Source organism: Elgaria multicarinata, chromosome 8 (assembly GCF_023053635.1).
Source record: "Elgaria multicarinata webbii isolate HBS135686 ecotype San Diego chromosome 8, rElgMul1.1.pri, whole genome shotgun sequence".
In the NCBI taxonomy this organism is placed as follows: Eukaryota; Metazoa; Chordata; class Lepidosauria; order Squamata; family Anguidae; genus Elgaria; species Elgaria multicarinata.
The window spans coordinates 106,503,198-106,525,186 of NC_086178.1; the positions used below are offsets into that span (position 1 = coordinate 106,503,198).

Consider the following 21,989-nt stretch of genomic DNA (forward strand, 5'->3'; position numbering starts at 1 on the left):
TGAAGTAGAGCTGTCAACCTGCGGTTTTAAAAATAAGTTGATCATATTATGGACCAGGGAGGATGGGCCAAAGGAAAAAGTCAGAGGATGGAGCCTAGTGCCTTTTGCCAAGTCAGACAAAACCTAGTGAGCCAAGAGATGAAATCAATGGGGAGGGCAGGGGGGAATTAGCCCTGCCTACCTGAAATTGTACCTGATTTATTTAACCCGATGCCATTGAACCCAATGGCAAAATACTGAATGGATAGGTAATATATACCCAATGATTGGCAACCCTGTCAGAATGCCAAATGCAGCCCAACAGCCATGCATACTGGCTTGCCAAATGATTGACAATTCCCCTGGTATTGAAATATCAGGAAGGAAGGCAAATAAACCAGGTGAGTTCCTTGAAACCCTGGTGGACTATCACCAACAGCAGTGATAGGTCACAAGTTGGACAGGCCTGAGCTAATACTTTATGCTAAGATAACAGGTCAGCACCTAGCCTGGAGTATTCTTGACACACAAGTAGCGAAGAATATTATCAAAAAGTAGCCCTGTTGTCAAATCCACACCATTCTAACTAAGTAATGCATATTTATATCACACAGATGTTCTGGTTCTAAGTGCACACAGAATTTCCTGGAACATGAGTATAGCTTTTCCTTTCCCTACATTCATGGTGTAATATGAAGGAATGCCTCCTCCCATATGTACCTGCCCGGACCTTAAGATCATCTACAGGGGCCCTTCTCCGTGAGCTCCTGCCAAAGGAAGTGAGGCAGATGGCTACTAGGAGGAGGGCTTTCTCCGCTGTGGCACCCCGGTTGTGGAATGAGCTCCCCAGAGAGGTCCGCCTGGCGCCTACACTGTACTCTTTTCATCGCCAGCTGAAGACCTTTTTATTCTCTCTGTGTTTTAATGCTTAATTTTAACTTCAATTTAAATTTTACTGTTCTAACTCTGTATTTTAATCTTATATCAATTTTTGCTGCATGGTTTTATCCTGGTTGTGCTTTTTATACTGTATTTTGTATTTGTGTTTTTAACCTCCTGGTTGTTTTATTATGGTTTTAATTTTTGTGAACCGCCCAGAGAGCTTCGGCTATTGGGCGGTATAAAAATGTAATAAATAAATAAATAAATAAATAAATATGAAACACATCACAGACACAAGGCCAGTAACTATTTCTGGCCCTACTTGAATATGTGGATTTTTATTATTATTATTTTTGTATCTACTTGCTATTATTCAGTTGTAGCATTCTTACTGGTTCCTTGAATTCTGAAGAATTGCAATATAATTCTAATTATTAAATTGGAAAAATCTCTGGCATCTAGCCCCTAGAATATCTGTAACTGATGCTGGTTCAGTCTGAGAGATGAGTGAGAATTTAGGCATTAGGAGAGAGCTTCAGAAGAGTGCCCACCCTCACCGCATGCGTACACCAATAAGCTCAACTTGGCTTTGTCAATTATGCAATTATCTCACAGGTTAAAAAGAAAACACGTACATTCATAAATTCACTTGAAGTATTTGGGTTAGGAACATACCGAGGTAGAAGGGATCGAGAGGGGAGAAGAATTCCTACACCAGTAGAGAGGAGCCCTTACAATTCTATGGTCTCTAAAACCTGGTTTCAGCATTACATCTGAACTGGACTAAGCTCGCTGCTAATCTAAAACATTTTAGCCCCATTAATCACACTTTGTGTAAAAGCAAAACAAATTAACTCACTGTCAACTGTTTCACAGATTCTGCCAATTTGTTTTGTACAGAATGCTTTAACACAAACTAGAATTACATTAACACAGTACCTTCTATGAAATCATTTTCGTTGTAAAGCTGCTTATCCTCTATTCCATCATCATCATCTTGACCGTCTTCTTCATCTGGATTATTGATTACCTCTAGACCAGCCTCAATTACTTCCATCAATTCATCTCGCTTATCTTTTCTGACCGGTTTCTCCTCTGGATGTCGTGTGAGCCCCATCTCCAACTGAAACACTTTCGCGGAGGTAAAGCTTTCAAAAGGAATGACCCCATATTCACTAGGCAGCTTGGCTCCCACGCTCACTTCAGCTTTGTCTATTTGAGAATGCAGGTATTCTAGGAGATCATTGGGTGCTTGTTCTTTGGTGCTTTGGTAGCCCATGCTGTTGACTCTTGGGCTTTTCTTTTCCTGTAACAATTTCAACTTATCACTCATTTCCTGAAGCTCCTGCTTTAACTGGGCAATTTGGCGCTTGAGGCTCATAGCCCTGGTTTGGTAGTGCTCTTCCTGCTCTTGCAAGAGGGCTTGGTAGTGCTCCTTACCAAAATTCTCCCCTACAACACCAGGGAGTGATCCATTGCTATCTGTTTGTGGAGCACATTCAAGAAGGTACATGATCAGCAATAAGCTCAAGAGTAAAGCAACTCCGACCAACAGCCATCGAGTCCTGGCTTGAAAAATTAAGCCTCTTCTGGGCATTCTTAGAACACTTTTAGCTTTTTTATAGTAATTTTGGTCATACTTTGCTAGTATTATCTGAAAGGAGCCATAGTTTTAAAGAAGCAAAACAATTTTCTTAATCGGTACATCCATTTGTGTGAGGATGAGAAAAAAATATTTCAACAGTTGTTTTGTTCAAGTAACAGTTGGCTTGTTCAACTTCTAATCCCAGTATCGTTACAACTTCCATTACTGCAAGTAATTGCAGTCAAAACTGTCAGGTACAGTCCCCATTATACTGAGGGCAATTTGTCTAAATATAGAAACTTGAAGTTACAAAGGTTTCATTATGCTTCTGTTTTCCAAAGACAACCAGCTGAAAACGTATAATGAAATTCTGAGAAGTATAAAGTGAAAGAAGTTCTCAGCTTTTGGATGTTCTTATACCCGTGAGGGCATTTTTTGCTCACATCCATCTATGCACGCCACAAATGTCATCAATATCGTAGGAACAGTAATTTTTGTTGGAAAGTATGCATGATTTTTTCCTTTGGCAGTTTTGCTTCTTCCTGGAAACCTGTGATCTGAGTCAGCAAAATTAAGCAAGAACCTAAAATTAAATGAAATATACTCGGTTAGAACTACAAAGCAAACAGACATCTGGAAAGCACATAAAGGCAAGCTTTAATATCCTAAAAATGTAGCCATGATGAATGACAAATTTTATTTTTTGGTCCAGAACAGGGATGGTTGTAAAGCTTCAATTCTTTCTACTGAGTTACACATCACTGATTTCCTTCTTATGGAAATGTCTGAAACAGACTCATCCAAAAGACTAATAAAAAGCGGCTTTTTCAACCACATAACTAGGCTATCACAGAATTCTTTCCCTGAACTACTTAGTCATTTCTGGAAAGAATCATAACTACTTTGCTTTAAAATGTATTAAGAACGTGGTGAATTTAGCTTCTATTTCTGATCACATTTTTTTTATCACTCTTCAGGATTATCTATCATCCCTTGGGGGGTATTTGTATTTTTTGCAGAATGGAAATGGACCATCAAATTTGACAGATTTAGAATGTCCAAAAATATAGCTAGTGTGTATGTTTTTTAGTTGTATTTGAAGTGACAGTTACAGTGTTGTTTTAAAGATAATGTGATGGGGCTATGTCATGGAATTGCCTTCCAACTTTTAGGAGGTTTGAAGAGAACCTTTTCCCCCTCCAGTAAACTGGAGAACATCATCCAGTAATCTTGGGCTCACAGGACTGTAGTCTGGAAAATCAGAAGAGAGGAGGTAAAATGAGAAGGACAAATTGGTCACCACGAATGGGGGTGGCATGGGAATAGATGGGAAAGAACCCAAGAACAAGTTAAAGGCATAAGAGAGAAGCTACAGCAGTTTGCATTAGTGCTAGTGTGCTTTTCACATTGACCAAAAAGGTATTGAGTACCTTGGTAGACTTTATAATTCTGAGCACAATTTCATAACCAAGAGATTACGGTATATGGCTCTATATGGGACTGCACTTTCACAACCACTGGGATTGTGGAGTGGGTTGCCAAGCCCAAGTTCATATCACACAATACTCTTGGGTCTTTGCATGACTTCCAGACAATTCATGGTCTGGATTTTGTGGTATAAAGCCCCAAATGTCTCCAGCCACCCATTTGAGAAACTAATTCTTCCCAAAGGCCATGGTGTAATTTCTTATGACGCTATCTCAGCATAACTTCTTAAACAATATTACCTCTGTGCAAAGTGTGAGTAGAATAGAGATGTATTAGCAGTACTGGCAAACATTATCAAAGGCAGAGTGTTTGATTTGGCCTGGCTTTGTGGGGAGGGGCAAGGAATATATTCAGGGGGACAAGATGAGATTGCCTAGTTTATCATTTTAATAGATATTTAAGATAATGCTTGTACAGAAAAGTATGCATGCATAAGAGTCTCACTAAATTGAGAGTGTTTAATAAAAGTTACATGCATGTAGAAGTGATTAACAGCAGATGAGTCTTCACATCTGGATTCTGGTCAATGATTTGATCAAGAAAGGAAGCAAACAAGCACGAAAGCAAACATCAAGTGCCAAAGGGCTGAGGCAAACCCAGCTTTCAATCTCTCTATTACCTTTCCCAGTATTTTTGGTAGGGATGTACCGCTCACACTCTTGACAAGTAGTAACAAGAGTTATAAGGAAACACAGAACTGTTTAACCAGTCATCACTACATCCAAACACATTTTACAGTTGAGAAGCAAGCTTCCTTTTCTCTGAAGAATAAGGCACACAGCCATAGCCTTACAAGCTGAATATTTTGGAAACAGACAGAGATGCAGGCCAGCTGGCAGCTCCAATACCCAAAACAACTTTATGTATCTTCCAGAAGCTCTACTGAATTTTAGCTACACTATGGTAAAGCAAATAAGGTCTCAAGTGTATTTCAAATTAATACTCTCATGTGCATTCTGGAAGGGCAGAAGACCACTTCCAATCAATGACTTTACACCATTCAAGCATCTCTATACCCCATCTCCTATTTCAACACATCACTCTGCATGTGAAAGCTACATCAATGTAACTAGAAACATGCAACTTTTTATTGGAATGGAAGCCTTAACCTAAAGAGAGAGAGAAAAAACCTCAAAGACCACCCCTGTGACCCCTATGATGCACTTCCAATGCCAACAGTCTCCTCTTCTGCACAGTCACTTATTACTTGAATTTGGTGTGACCCACCATTTTTGCTTCATTGCAATAATCAGCATGACTACCTCTGACCTGCAATTTGGAGGTCAAAACTCAACTTCTTTGTCCTGTCGTTTCACTGGCTCAGTTAACTGGGGAACAGTGAACAAGTTCATTATTCACAGAAACTTACTTTGAAGACTACCTGCAGCCAGGCTGGGGCTGTGGATACTCTTAAGACTTGCAGTAAACAATAATAGGAACTGACAGAAGAAGCCTGAATCAGAACCAAGATTTGGAGAAATGGATGAGTAGTGGAGCCCAGTTTAAACAGCATGCCAGATGTGTTAAGAAAACAAATCCACATCTTACCCAGTATGGATTCCATGAACATACCACATTTAAATCAAGTTATCACCTACATGTGCAGCATTGACACAACATAATATTGGGCCATGGATACCTAACATGGCATCAACAACTCTGTTTAAATTCAACTTATGCTAACCAAGTGTATCAGGGTTGACGTATTGTCCAACAGTCTGATCAGATATGGTCAATCGATTGTGTTCAACTAGTTGGAGCTCAAATATTGTGAAGCCATAATCCTGATGCTTAAAGAATTGGCCTGCGGCCTGCTTATCTCAACTGCTACAGAATTTTTTTAAAAAATGAAATCAAAAGGAAAAATAAATAACTATAGGCTGACCCTGGGGTTTGAAGATAAAAGCCAAAGAGGCGAACATTTCAGTGAATCGTTCACATTTATAAAAATCTTACCCAGGGTGGATAAAAATCAATTATTATTTTTTAAAATTGGATTTTTTAAAATTTAAATCTTTTTTTTAATTTAAATTGGATTAATAAAATGCTTTTTGAGGAAAAATCTATCTAAAGATAGTTTTCTATTTAAGATGCATTATAGTCCAAAGGTTATTCATCATGAAATAAGCATTAGTTTTTAATTATGTAGCATGAGGCTGTTTAAATATTTTGGTAAATGAATTCCATTCATCCATTCACAATGTCATGCTCTTCCAGAGTTTTCTGTAAGATTATTTTTCTCCTTCCAATAAAGTACAGCAGAAAAGTTATCCAAATATGAATGATTAACCTATTAACTGGAGATAGTTCACCTCACAATAATTTCATAATTATCTATCTATGATGTGTTTCTAATAGTATAACCAAATCAATATTTTTTTTATACAACTGTAAAACTAATCTGAAAAGTTGCTACTCTAAAAATGAAACCTTCATCTGGTTGTTAATATTAAGATTATACCAGCAAGAATTACTCTTTGGTAACTCTGAGTTGTGTAAAATATAGCGATGAGGAGTGCACTTTTTTTTGGGGGGGTGGGAGTCACATGATTAAATCGAGTCTTTCTGAGTAGTGATTTAAATCATGATTTATTTCAAACTGATTTAAATCAAATCCACCCTGATCTTACCTAATAGTGTTATAATATTTCAGAACATTTTTAAATGTATGGTTAAATAAATAGTTAGCATAAGTATAGAACTAGATGATACTATCTTTTCTATTGTTCTAACGGAGTTAATACCTTAAAATACTTAACCATTATTAAAATATTGGATGCTATTACACTATCCATTCCTAAATGGTAGTTTATCCTGTGTGCCATATTTAAACTGAGCTTCAGTCCAGAGACAGGGAAGCATGATTCTAGTACTTTTTGTAACAGGGGGAGCAGGAAGGAAGGCAGAAAACCACCTGGGCAGATATGAGCAAGACAGGTGTTGCCCCAGTCTCAGTTCCTTGAGCTCCAGTGTTTTAGACCAGTGTGCTGACCGTCAGTGACAAGAACTTAAAACAAGCTCTGCTACATCAGCCCAAAGTCCATCGAGTCCAGGATTCTGTTCACACAGCTGCCCACAGGAAACTCTCAAGCAGGGTATGAGTCCAACAGCACCCACCCGCACATGTTCCCCAGCAACTGGTGTAAGATGTATAGGTGCTACTCCCTCCCAAAAAAAACCTTAAGTTATAACTAAGACCTCTCTACTGCTTACAAAAAAAATCTCACTAACACTCTGCAAAGGGAACCCAGCCAAAATTCACGACAGCTTTTACTATGCTAGCCAAGCATTTCTATTGCAATCATGATCTAATCACTCATATTTATTTTTGAGACACATGTAAATTTCATTTCTCAAATGTTGGTTCTTTGTAGGCTATAAAATGATCCTTTGGTTAAATTGTTCTGCGATTATTCAACTCCACTTAAGAACCTCAGTAATTTTACAACCAAGGGACAAGTCATATTCACGATATTCTTTGATTTTTCCACTTAAGTGAACTATGTAAGGTGCATTTTTCCAAGCGACAACCATGTATATTCAATTTACAGGAAATACTACCCTTCATGGATCTTCATAGGACTTACTAGAATGATTACTGTTTTAAAGCTGGTTTATCTACCAGATATTTTGCAAAGTCGTAAGGCAGAAGTCTGAGCTACTCCCTCAACTGCAAATCCTACTAGTCTCACACAATAAAGCTACCTCACATTTAGCGGTGTGGGGTTTTACGTCGTCATGAGGAGATAACTACTGTACGTTAAAGTGCATCATTTTAAAAAGTCAATATAAAGCGCCCATCTATATTCAGTGGGCTTTTAATTCTTTTGACCTAAATCCAAAATTCTTCTGGGCCAGCAACAAGGTAGTCAATTTATATATCAAAATGACATTAAATGACTGGAAAGAAAACCCAAATAAAGCCTTCCAACATTTAAACCACAAAGAGACGGCAAAATGCTCACAAGGGTACAGAACACGCCACCTGCAAACACTTTCCTTGGTACTGCGAAGGCATCCTGATTTATTCTGAAAATTCAAAGGAATACCATGGGAAGCTGGAATGCAAAGTACCACCTTCCAATTGCCTTGCTCACCTCATTTCTTTTCCACAGAATTCCTTCATCAGAGAGAAAGAAAAAGCATGGAGCAACTGAAGGCCAGTGCCCTGTTTTTCTGCATAAGTTACATAAAAGAATGCACCTCTGTCTGATAAGCCTCTGTGCCTCTGTCTGATAAGCTTGGGACACTGGAGAGGAGAGCCTGTGTATATGTTTGGTGGGTGGGGAAGTTTCTTTTTTCTGAGCATTACTAGTTTTCCTTTTGTGAAGTTGGTATTTTTGGTGCTTTTGCAGGAAATATGTGGTTTGGTATTTGGAACTCACACCCAAACATTGCCTTGTACTCAGTTATTTTGAGACTAGACAAACCCCACAGCAGCTTTTTCATGGTGACAATTCCTCAGATTTCCAAGCGTGCCACAGGCTGAAAAGGGTTGAAATGCTATTGGCACAGTCTCTGCCTGTAAATAGGGCCTCTGCCAGTGACTCAGCACAGCAGCACAACCACTGGGCTAGGGGTGGCGAACTGTTGTGGTTGTGGAGGCCGGACTGCTTCCCCTGATACCTCCTGGAGGCTGGACAATGTCAAGGGATGGCCACTCCTTCCAAAAGCCCCACTCCCTTATTTGTGGGCAGAGAAAGAGGGTAATGTTTCCCTGCCCAGTTCTACTGAAGACCAACCTCTCACGAGCACTGAACAGATGGTCTCTGGGAAAGAGGACAGGGCCTGGGCCAAAAACTGGGCGGGCCTAGAAGTTAGTGGGCAAAATGGGGAAACCTTACGAGCTGTAGGTTTCCCATCCCTGTAGTAGGCAAATGTAACATTTCCCCCAGGAACTCTACAGTCATATGTTGGGTGCCCATGACGTTGTTCCTGTGCTGTGGATTGTACAAAACTGTCAATTTCAGTTTCACATTTTCCCAAAGTTCGGTTCATCTTTGAATGTTTTTAATTTTTGTGAACCGCCCAGAGAGCTCCGGCTATTGGGCGGTATAGAAATCTAATAAATAAATAAATAATTGTAATAAATAAAATCTTCAACTTTGAGAATTTCTCCAAGGTTGGATTTGTCCTGAACTCTGAGAATTTTTAAAGTTTGCATGAAAATTCGTAAGTGTTTTTGTGCTCTGGATGGTGTTGCACTCTCCCTGAAATAACAAGTTCACACTTTGGGGGTGCTCTATGGCTAGCAGCACCTAATACAAGCTTAGGCTGGTATACCAATTGCACCTGCTTCTAGCAACTGTGATCCAGACATTGGTAACCTCAAGACTGGATTACTGTAATATGCTTTGTGTAGGACTATCCTTAAGGCTCGTTCAGAAGGTGCAGCTAGTGCAGAATGCAGTGGTTAAATTATCGTTACCACACACATATTACTGTGCTAAAAGATTTACACTGGCTGCCAGTCTGCTACCAGGTCAGGTTTAAGGTATTGGTTAAGGTGTAGGGCATACAAAGACCTATATGTATAAAGCTGTATACTTCAAGTAACATCTCCCCCCTATATTTATTTATTGCATTTCTATACCGCCCTCTGGGTGGTTCACAAAAATTTCTATACCAGCCTTCCAGGCTACTACAATCTTCAGGGGGTGGCCCTGTTGTCCTTACCACAGCCTACAGATTTCCATTTGGCAATGACACAGGGACAGACCTTCTCTGCAGCGATGCCTGCTCTGTGAAACCATCGCCCCTCTGAAGAATGTCAGGCATCAATTCTGGCATATTTTAGGAGTTCATTGATGACATAATTTGTTTGCTTTGGTTTTGCCCCAGCCATGAGCTACCAATCTCATGACGTGTGTGTGTGTGCGTGATTTTTGTTTTTATTGCTTTGTAAACTGTTTCAGGATTTGCTTCAAATGAGAAGTATTATACAAATATTGCTAATAAATATGTCTGCATGGAAAACTATTACAAGCCAAATCTTCCATTAACATTAGTTCCTTCAGTTTACAACTTTAGTAGATTTTTACATTCTGTAACACTGTCGATGGGAATTTATATTTTTCTCTCACACTTCTACTCAGAACAACTTTTTAGCATTCTGTTATGGCCGAGCAGAGATGAAATGTAGGCTTCCCACATCCACCCTAACCACATTAACATCTGTATCTCCCATGACACTGCCATTATCTCCTATTTTAAAGAATGTTGACCAGTTTGTAACGGATTTCACCCAATCCAAGGTCTTCTTACATCGTCTGTATAACATGACTCATCAAGAGACAAAACAGCTAGTCATCTCTTGCACTCCACTCATTAACTTTGAGAAGGAAAGCAATTTTAACTTGCTTTTAAAATGTCTCTCACAGACAAAACCATGCCAAAGCTCTTATTTTTTTAAGCAGGGGATAAGGCAACAGGGTTGCACCCAGCTCTCAAAGTATTAAACCAACCCAGCTTCCTCTTCCTCCAACCACTTGAGGAACCACAAGCTTTGCTGGGTTTAGGCCAAGGAAAGTGACCTGATACCCTCCAGATGTTTTGGATTCCAACTTCCATAAGCTCCAGCCAACCTGGCCAATAGTCAGGAACGTTGGGAGTTGTAGTCAAAAACATCTGGAGGGCACCAGGTTGCCTACTCCTGGTTTAGGCTTTAGAGGAAGAAGAAGCAGCTGTCTATTGAAATGCCTGCCTTCCTGGAGCTGCGAGAGGCAGAACAACTCTGACTTGGGCAAGGCCAAAAGGTGGAAACAAGTCCTCTAAGCCTTTCAAGAATACACAATGAGTGCAAGGACTTTTAACCACTTAAAGCAGTTGTTAATACTTCAATGATATTAATGGCAGAGTGTGAATGGGCATTCAGCATTATGAATATCATCTATCCAATGAAAAATCCCATATTACGTACGACAAAAACAGAATCCACTCCGATATGTTCATCAGCTTGGCTGGCCCTTCTCTACAAGCTTTTCAGCCAGGAGATTATGTTTGTCATGTTGACTACATTTCTTGCCTAGCCCCTGTTTCAGTAATGAAGGGCACACAATTATACAAAGCTAGGAACTTTGACAGTGGGTGAGTTTGCATGTCACGCTAAGACGCTCTGAGAATGAGCTATGGTGAGTGGGTAGGTTGCCTGTTACTCCTGACAGACGATTGCCCTTTTAGCAGCTTGCTTATGGATTGTTTCTCCTCAGTCTGTCAGTCCTCCCAGCCACGGCAGGTGCACATGCTAGGAGCCTTTGTAGCAGAAATCCTCATTTCTTCATTCCCTACATCAGCACTCCTTTTGCAACTGGACCACTGGGTTTGGTAGCTCATGAGGGAAACTTCCCCACCTTTGCTAGATTGCCAAAGGGATTTAACTTTCTGAGCCCTTATGAATGTGGGGAAATGTTCGCAATTTTTTTTAAAAAGGGGGGTCTTGTGCAAGTGTGTAGGATCGCAAAACCATTCCTGACTATTGGCCAGGTTGGTCGGAGCTTATGGAAGTTGGAGTCCAAAACATCTGGAGGGTATCAGGTCACCTTCCTAGGCCTAAACCCAGCATAGCCATAGCCATCTCTTGCCAATGTCCTTGTCAATTTCATACTCCACTTCAGTGCTTCCCAGTAAAATCCCCCTCACCCACTAAACACACATCAGATTGCAAAGAGGAAATAATTTTATGAATGTGGGAATGCATTTGCAATTGGAGGGGAGGGGGTGTCTTGCACAACCTATCTGCTATTTCGCAAAGCAAATATCCCTCTCTTATCAATTTCATCCTTTATTTTGGTAGTGAACACATTTTTTTTAAAAAAAAAGCTGCTTCAAGTTCTACTAAAGTCATAGCCACCTCTAAAACACCTTCTCTCCTGAAGCTGCCAGATGTTTTCAGCTCACCACCCCCTTTGTGCTTGTCACTTCCCTCCACTGGTCTCTGTTGCTAGCTGTCACATATCACTTAGAGTTACATAGCAGAGACTGAAGGGGTAAACATATGCAAATTGAAAGGCGAATTCTCTAAAGCGCAGTAACTACTCCGTTTTAATACAGTAATTACTGTGCTGAAATGGATGTGTGTAAATCTCCCCGAAAATTAAAATAAAGTTAAATTTACACAAATCTTCCCAAAGGTGGTTGGTAGGGAAGGTGTCGCTGTCATGGAGGCAATGAAATGGAGGGATAAATTGACTAGTGTCATTTCAAGATGTAATAGAAAAGGGATGTCGTTAGCATCATCACGAAGAGAGGCTGGCAGGTTTTCCACTTGCACTTGTCAGGCAGGTCTCTCGCCATTTTAAACAAGCTACGCTGAAGTGACACTGCCTGGTTCAGATGTCATGGCAAGCTACCCTAAGAACAAGCCATCCCAAACAACACAAGCCATGTGTTCTCAGGGTGGGCTGTTTGCAAAAAACAACCCACGATGGAAAAGCCATCCGACATCACGCCACTGTGGCTTGGCATGATGTGTGAATGAGATCAGTATGTCCAGCCTAATATGAGGCCACATTCATTAATGGTTTTGGCTTCATTTAGAGTAACTATTATTTTCATAATAGTGTCTGATAACCAAAGTGCGCAGGTACTAATTCAAGCTTCTTAGCAAATCGTTTGTTATAACCAAAGGCTAAACCAATTTAAAATTAAACCATCCCACTTCCTTCTTCTCTGCCACCAGTTGTCACACACGTATATTAACTATGAATCAGCTTATTTTGACAACCGTAAACTGCTAATCGGCTTTGCTACTGAAATCAGATAAACCCAGGAGTGCTACGGTAGGGGAGGTCTGCTACATCGTGGGCAACTGGATCATTCAATAATTCTTGATGTAGAGATGTACCCACCCTGTGGAGGTGGCGTATCAAAGACAATGACTCACAAAGAAACACAGAGGGTGGGCTCCCCCTCAGGACACGAGGTACTTACAAATCTTACTATAGTCTGCAAGAAACCCTTTGGCAGCATAAGAATGGTGCGCCAGATCTTAATTAAGAAAAACAGTGTGTTGGAACTATCTTATCTGTTCCAACATTAGGCCAATTTGTACAATCAGCAGAACTGAGTGCTAATGCTTTCCCTGAACTATACAACTTCAGACTGTTGGTGGAGGGCACAGCAGTTGCACGTTTTAATTCTTCCCCAAAACAAAACACACTCCTTGCACATATTAAAAAATAACACTAAAACCCACCTCCCCTATAGACCTTTGTTCAGGGTTTTTTCTTCCTTGGACGGAGTATTCAAGCATACAAATACCCCTTTAAGATGTAGTCAATGAAGAGAGTTGCTATTTAACTTCCCTGCCTATGTTAACTAGACCCTCTCCCATATTGTATTCATGATTTCTTGCAGGCTTATCTAAACAACGATACAGATCAGGGATGCCAAAACACAGGAATCAACCATAGCACCAAAGCCATCTGGCTATGAAGTTATTTTATCATATCTTATTCATGTAGCCTGCAAATAGAGCAGGTATTTTTATAAGCAACCAGGCTGTATCATACTACATGGTGCCACAATCATGATCTGAAGCATGAATTTGAAAAAAACATGTATCGATAAATACTGTTTTTTCAATTTACAAGAGGAATACGTAACTTTCTTTTACAAATGGAACAGGTATCACTGTTATAATTAAGTTTTATAATATTATTTTAATAGACCTCGAAAAGACATGACACCATTCACAAGAGGTATTTATCGCCTCTTGAGATCCAAACATAAGATCTGTTCTTAACTGTTCTGCACTCACCTGAAAGCATCAGTTTTGCAGCTGATAAATCCAGCTTTGTCACTTGAACCCCAAGAGCATAGAGCAGCTTTTATCAACATAGAGCAGCTTTTATCAACTAAGGTTACGCTGGTTAGGGAAACTGTAAGCCAAAACATCTGAAGTGCCACAAATTACCCACCCCTGGACTGCTGCAGTGGCTTTTTTGTGGGGCTCCCCTTGAAGATATTCCTAGAACTTCAGTTGGCAATCTAACAGTTGTGAGCCAACTGTATGGAATATCTCAAAAGTACTTTCACAGCTACACTGGTTGCCGGTCCGTTTCTGAGCACAATTCAAATTGTTGGCTGTTATCCATAAAACCCTAAGTTCTGGCTATTTGAAGAGGTGCCTCCTAATCTAAGAATATGCTTGATCCTTGTAGGCATGAGGGGCCCTCCTCCTCCAAGTCCCCCTGCCAACAGACATCAGCTCGGAAACAGCTGGAGTGAGGGACCAAGGGTGCTCCTGGTGTTATTCCCGTACCAAATACTTTTGATATTTCCCAAGGCAGTCCAGTATGCTGACTAGCTGGTTTTAGGGTTAAGGTTTCTGTCAAGTTTTATCATTTGTGTATGGCCTGCTAGCTTTTCCATTTGCTTTAGCTTATATTTTTATTGTATTTGTTTGCATTAGTTACGTGTAACCTAACCTGGGAGCCTATTTCTGAGGGGTAGCTTACTTATGTACCAAATAAATAATTGCTGAAATAAGGGACCTCAAAGAGGCACTGGTTTTAAGCATCCCTCTCTGCCAACACATGCTTCTCATAAGAGAGGTGTCCATTGCTAGAGGAGGGTGACTGGGAGGGAAGAGAATCAGCTGCAAGGGAAAAGGGCATTTATTTATTATTTTATTTATTAAATTTATATCCCACCTTTTTCATCCAAGGAACCCAAGGCAGCGTACATAATCCTCCTCCTCTCCATGTTATCCTCACAACAACAACCCTGTGAGGTAGGTTGGGCTGAGAGTCTGTGACTGGCCCAAAGTCATCCAATGGGTTTCCATGGCAGAGTGGGGACTAGAACCCGGATCTTCCGACTCCCAGTCCAACACCTTAGCCACTATACCACATTTGATTGCATTCTACAGCAGTTACCCCACCACTCTATTAAGAGAAACACACCAGAGAGGAGGAGAATTAAATTACAAGGGAATGAGTTTTTCATCAATCCCCCCAACCTCTATTTAAAGCCATACCTATCACAGATGGGATGGTGGATGTTTTTCACTATCTATGCTGTTTAAAATTTTTGTACAGTCAAGACTCACCTGCCCCAAGATTGTGTGGATATTTTACATCAAGCAGCAGAAGACTGTAGGAACAATAAATAATTTGTCAACTTGCATGTCCAACAGGTTGCTTCCAAAACACATCTGAGCAAAGGATATAAAGACGATTTCGGCAGATATGCATCAGCAGCCCTGGCACTCATGACTACTCCTACCACCACTCAGTTGAGTTTCTTAAAACGTTAACACCAAATACCAAGAATAGTTCACCATAACCACTGTCTGTGAGCCAAGCCATTACTGAACACTCCATGCAAGCATGAAATGCAACATCTTCACAGCCACATCACCCTGGAATGGTCATCTCTAGAACAGACACTCTTTTGGATATCAAAACATAAATAAATGGACAGTTGGAAGATCAGCAGGTTTTAAAGACAAGCCTGGAATATCATTCAAAAACAAAAACTCTGAGTTATCTTAAAGCAATGCAGTCAAATACAATGCTGAGTGTACAATATATCAGTGCAAAAAGAATTTTCCATAGTATTATGTTAAGAACTGTTAAGTTAATCTAAGTTCAGCTAGTTAAAATTATAATTCCCACATCGTCTCTAAGGCATCCACATAACATGTGTCTAACGTTTCACATATGGCATAAAAGTGGAGACACCAACAGAGTCGTACAATATGGCAGATTTATGGACTTTGTGAGAAATAGAACTGAATTTTCTTAGTTGCCTGGTTAGATCCTCAGCCACAATGCTGCTTTAATCGTTTCTGCAGTAAACTTTCTTGGCTTTTCTTTGAATATATCCATTTTCCGCGTTCATCTTTAGGATAACCAAGCTAGGAAGTATAGGATTGGTTCTATGATCAAAACTGGATTCTCCAGATTTACATACAAGACTACTTTCCCACTGAAACTAACATACAACCATTGAAAATTCACCCAGCCCTTATTAAGCAGCAGTGTAACCTTAGGTTTTTCTCCAGTCTATTTTATTTGCTTCATCATCATCATCATCATCATCATACAAATTATTCTAACCCGCCTCTCCATCCTGTTCGAGGCAGGGATCAAGAAGTATAAAATACATAAAATATTAATCAAAACACAGTATACATTGTTAAAACTTCCTAAAAACATACTAAAAGCATCCTGTGAGCCACCATTTTCCATCACATTCTTGAAAACAATAAATTTGGCAAGCCTCAAGACCCTTTTCAGACTCTTTAAAGGAATTCAGATATAAAAATACTTATGGATGATTTTGCTCACCAAAATTGCACTTATTGTGTCAGTAACTTTAAAAATTCCTATTTCAATAAGCAACATAGCAACTCTATGTCAACCTGCCGCCCATCAGATGTGTTAGACTACAACTCTCATCATCCCCATCAACTGAGCATTCTGGCTGGGGATGAGAGGAGTTTCCCCCCACATATCTGGGGGCACCCGGATGGGAAAGGCTGCTTTAGGTTATTTGCAAAGGAACACTTAGGGATGGTGTAGACGTAACATCCATCGGATCCTCTTTCATGCAAGTGCCTGCATTCTTCTTATCTATAGTTAATGACCATGAACACCATTTGCTTGATAGAAAGCCAAGGTACAAATAAAATAAATAAATGCATTGATCAACTGGGATTACCTATGTACTTGTGTTAACCAAGTGCAATTTCAAATGCTAGGTTAAGACTCTCACCCCAGGTTTGTGTCAACATTGGTTCAGATGCAACATCAAATCATGACTCAGGATTACTTAAGATTTTTTATGGTGCATGAGCATCTAGGTTGGGGTGGGTAACTTCAGGAGGTCCAGAGGCCATTTCTGACCCACTCACCCCCCGATCTCCTCTTACCATGAGCCATCCCATCATCTCCTCCCTCCCCCTGAGAAGGCTGACAAAAATAATGGAGTTTGGGAAAATAATAATAAAAAGACAAAACAAAAAACAGTTCTTCCCGTTTTGGGGGAGTGCCCTCAATTTCAGGAGGTGCATTTAGGCCATGTTGCACAATACACAGGAGTGGGCAACCTGTGGCTCTCAGAATTTTGGCCTACAACTCCCATTGGCCCTAGCCAGCATAGCTAATGGTGAGGGATGATGGGAATTGTAGGCCAAAACATCTGGAGGGCCAGAAGTCACTTAGATTGTGCCTCAAGCAGCCACCTCTGAGTTCCTACTCAGATCTTGTCTATCACTTACAGCTTGCTGCTTTTGAAGCTAGAAAACAAGAAAAGGGTCTTTTTTAAAAAAAGGATAATCAGCTTATTTTCTTTAAAGGTTCTGATAGTTTACATGCAAGACAGGAAGGAACACACAATCCAATGAGTCACTTCTAGTCCCTTTATTTTACTTAAGGACAAGCAGATGTTATATCAGCCCTTGGCTGTTCCAAGCACCTTCCATCCAGTTCTATAAGTGCAATTATAGCTTCAGATGAAAGAACGGTAATCAAGCTTTTAGTTGTCATTAGAAGACCACCCACTTGACTCCAACCTGATTTAGAAGGCACCAGCTTTCAAATTTTTCTATGCAGCATTATACTAACATTTTCTTCAACCAAAGCAAACCCAGAAGGGAACAAAGATTTAACCTCTGCTAAGAATGAACAATTCAGTAGAAGTGATGACTTTATTAACGTAGTTTCCTTAATAAAGAACTATTAAAGCAAGATGGTTACGTCTGAATCTGTCCAATGAGACATCAGAATCAGTTTGGCTCCCACTCCAAAAGTGAAGTAGCAAAAGACGGATATGCTTTTATACTACATAAGGGAATGGGGAACCCCAAGCCAATTCATCTAGCTGGAAAGATATAATTAGAGCGAATTCACATGACATCATCTGATGACTGAATTATAAGCAAATAATTCAGCCGATATGCAGGCAATGCAACGCTCAGGATGCAGCACTCCAAAACAAAACAAATGACCACAAGTAGTGCATCCAGTTAATAAATTTTGATAGCTTTAAATCTATAGAAGTTTATAAACTAGACGCACTACTGGTATTCATTTGATTTGTTTTGGAAAGAAATAATTGCACCTCATCATTACCAGTATGAACTCCACTAAGTAATGATGGGTAGAAAGTTTTCCAAAATGGATTTTTTCCCCCAGGGAATTTTCTAGTGGTTTATTTTTCCATCAAAAGTGTTCTTTTTCATAAGCTCATTATTAACAATGAATGGATGCCAAATGTAAATACAATATTAGGTAAGCTTAGCAGTTTCAAAGACGTTATTAATGTTTTCAGGTGATTGTCCCAAGCAAGTATGTGAGAGAATACATATGTCATTGAAATACATAGATGTCTCAGTGTGAAAGGGAATTCATGAGTAGTGACAGCGAAACTGAAAGTGCCTCAATAACCTCAATGGAAGAAAGTTGAAGCTTTTGAAATAGATGTGTGTTATCAACATATCAAACACAGTTCTTTGGGTTGCTAAAATTACTAGTGTGTAGTAGTTTGCAGTACATTTGTTTAAATTTAAGAGAGAGAAAAACAATGGAAGGGAAGTGCATACTATTGTCTATAAATGTTTATAAATATTTCAATAAAAGGTCTACATAATACAACACTTAAATCACATTGTGTGCTTTAATTTCGGGGGGGGTTGTTCAGATATTTCAGGTCAAATACTCGAAGTATATTGTGAAAAAAATAATAACATTACGTACCATTTAGCCTTGTTATTTACTAAACACGAGTAAAATAAACATGCTAAATTAGATCATTTTCTAGGGCACCAGAATATTTTCCAATGTAAACCAAACATTCTCCGATGCAGATGACCCTATGCAAATGAGCTCCAATTCAAAATTTTCCAGAAAGCCTACATCATTCACTCCAATACGGTTTAATTCAACTGGTGCCAAATCAGAATTCTGTACAGTGTCACTGCAATGCAAGTTGGCGTTGCTAAAGTCAAACCAAAGAGAACGGCTTCACTCACCATTTAACACACTTCTCATCTAAGATGAATCTAGAACTGCAGGTACAGCCTGCTGATTTATAACACACTTTCCCACACCAGATACAATATGCTTGACATTAGAGATTTGCTGCCCATAGTATTGCATCCACTCATTTCTCCAAACAAGAACAAAGGCTCATATCCCTCTGCTAATGTGAAACTCCTTGACCCAGCAGTGACTTCTGTGAGAAGAAAAGAGGGAGAGAGACTACAGCCTCAGTTAGACCTAGCGGTCTAGCGGGACGGAGGGGTGAAGATCCCACGATATTTTTATCACAAGATCTCCCCCTCTGTTCACATACGGCATGCGAAGACCTCAGAAGGAGAGGCGTCGCGCCCGCCATTTTGTGCTTTTTTTTAAAGAGACAGGAGCGTACGAGTGCTCATGTGCAAAAGGTAAGTCCTTTTTTTTAAAAAAAAACCCTGCTCATCCCACCCCACCCCTGATGGGCACAGAGCTCCTCAGGAGATCTGCACCCGTGCACAGGTCCTGGTTCCTCATAAGGAACGGGGAAAACCACAACGCCTGGCCACATGTTCCGTGGTCTCGGGCTCAGCCTGAGACGGCAGGAAAAACGGGCCTAAAGTGGAGGGCGAGATCCTGGGGCGAGGGAGCGATCATCCATCCCTGATCCCGGGATCCCCTGTGCATCTAGCTAAGGCCCAAATCTGAAGAGGATTGGGGGATCCTTTGGGACAGTATAGAAGGTGGTACAAGAGGATACAGGAAAAATTGGGAATGTGTGAAGATCACCTTTCTACTCACAGAAGCCTGTGATGGATCAAAGAGCCTTCTGTCAGCAGAGGGACACAATTGTACACAACCCAAAATTTAAAATCAGTTTTATTGTTTCAGTATAAATAATGGTTAGCATTTATATAATGGTTTGGTATGTTCAAAACTCTTCACATATATTGCCCTTAATCCTAACAACCCTATAGCGTAGGTCAGTATTATTATTATTATCATCATCATCATCATCATCATCATATTCTGGATAAGCCATCCAATCTAATGTTACTATCCTAGCAAGTTCATAGCAGAGATGATATTTGAACCAGAGATTTCCTGATTCATAGCTCAGTTCTCAGCCACACTAACACAGCAGCTGTGTAGCAGTTTGAGTCAGCTCAATTGGTTCAACTCTTAAACTTGAAAATGTACAACCAAACAAGATAAAATAAGGGGCTTCCTCGCTGTCCTATAACACTTTTTCTTTTTTAAAGGCAGACAAACTATGAGTGATTGAGTCTCATTGAGATGGCTAGCCTCACACACACATACTATGTTCTTCATTAGTATATCATTTCTAAACACAGTGCTCAATACTACCCAACATAGCATTTATTTACCGTCCCAGACTTGAAGTATACCACATCCTAAGACATTGCTTAAAAACAGTTTTCTCCACAAGGGATTCAGGAAGAACCTCAGGTCTGAAGGAAGATGCAAAAAGATTTTCTATAAGCTCCATCACACCAGGGGTTAACACACTCCCTACCTCGCTTCTCTGCACGTGTTTTCCTTCCTCAAGTTACTTCCTCTTTCAAAACAGAGGAAGTACCCAAGGAACACGAGGCCCATTGAGTCCGCTGTTCTAATGGCGCTGCTTCTCCTGCACATAGCAGGAGAGAGCAGCAATTCCGAGTTTAAAAATACATCGGACTTAACCAGGGTTTTTTTTTTTTGTCGCGCAAGGAAAGTCAGAAGGGGCAGAAGGCGGCAGACGATGTCATGGGAGGGACCTGAGTAAACTTCGTGAGTGCCCATTAACGAGCGTGCAATAAAACGCTCGTCGGATGGAACTTTATATAAAAGAGGTACCTGGAAAAAAAAGAAGGAGCACAAAACCAAAATTGGGAGCGGGAGAACAGATACACCATAGGCCTGTGCGCATGGAGATCATGTGGGCAATTCTGATCTGCGTTAAGAATTGCAATTAGAAAAGGGGGGGGGCAAAAAAGAATGAGATTTTAGACCATTACTTTAACAAAATGGGCTAGGCGAAAGGGTGTCAACAACACTAGGCACAGATAGGAGACTGAAGATTAACAGGAAAAATGGGAAAAGGGGAAAAAAGGGAAAGTATTGAAGAATTTTGCACGTTTCCAGCAACTTCTCCCTGCATAATCTAAATCAATTTATTCCAAATAAGCACCACCCTTGATGCTATACTAACAACCAGTAACTTACTGCTCCACCAAACATGCAACACTACCAGGCTGGAGTAGGCGAAACCCCCTCTTTAACCACTCTATGTGTGGAAGAATATAAGGCAGCCTTCCCCCAATCTGGCGCCCTCCAGATGTTTCATACCACAACTCCCACAATCCCTGACCATTAGCCATGTTGGCTGTGCCTGATAGGAGTTGAAGTCCAACCCATTTGGGAGGCATCAAGCTGGGGAGAGGCTGCTATAAGGCATTAACCAGTTTGCATCCAGAGATCTTCAGCTAGGTAGCTTAAAACCCGAATGGTTTTGTCTATATTTGGGGTGGGGGGGTTGAAAGAAAAGGGGGGGCGCTTGAAGGGGAAAGAATGAGAAAGATGCATAAACGGGTGGGAGGATTAATTTGAGAGAGAGAGAGAGAGAGAGAGAGAAATACACACGCAGGTGTGCGTGCGTGCGTGCGTCCACCGGCATTACATTATACACACATCACCGGGTGGGAGTGGATATATTTTACGCCTTCTCCAAACACTAAAGTATGAAAATCTGGTTGTCATGGGGTGGGGGGAAGGGGCGGGTGGCTACTTACGGCAGCGAAACAGCGAGCAAGTCAGAATAAGGCGGGTGGGGGGAAGAGAGGAGCGGCGATGTGCCCCCCCCCCCTCCCCTCAATAAAGCACAGCGGTCACCTGGAGCGCAGGCATCCCCACGGTCGCCTGCGTCTTCGGAGCGAGCCGCGGCGGCTTCTGAAGGCTGCGCGGCGTAGCGGCGGCAGGAGCAGCGGCCCCACTTCCTGTGAGCGAGCGAGGAAATGAGACGGAGGCGGCCGCGGCATTGGCTCGCCTCGGCGCTTACTCTCCTCCCGGCCGCGGCAGCCCCTTAAAGC

General features: G+C 40.8%; 1 protein-coding gene across 1 annotated transcript in view; it reads right to left on the bottom strand.

Annotated features, from left to right (window-relative positions):
* Positions 1-21,754, bottom strand: part of CSGALNACT2 (chondroitin sulfate N-acetylgalactosaminyltransferase 2) — a 43,024-nt gene extending 21,270 nt beyond the window's left edge. The window contains exons 1-2 of the mRNA XM_063133159.1: positions 21,693-21,754; positions 1,801-3,029 (exon numbers count right to left, since the gene is read on the bottom strand). Of these exons, the coding sequence (XP_062989229.1) occupies positions 1,801-2,458 (658 nt within the window). The 5' untranslated portion in view covers positions 2,459-3,029; positions 21,693-21,754. The remainder of the gene's footprint in view (positions 1-1,800; positions 3,030-21,692) is intronic.
* Positions 21,755-21,989: the final 235 nt, after the last annotated feature.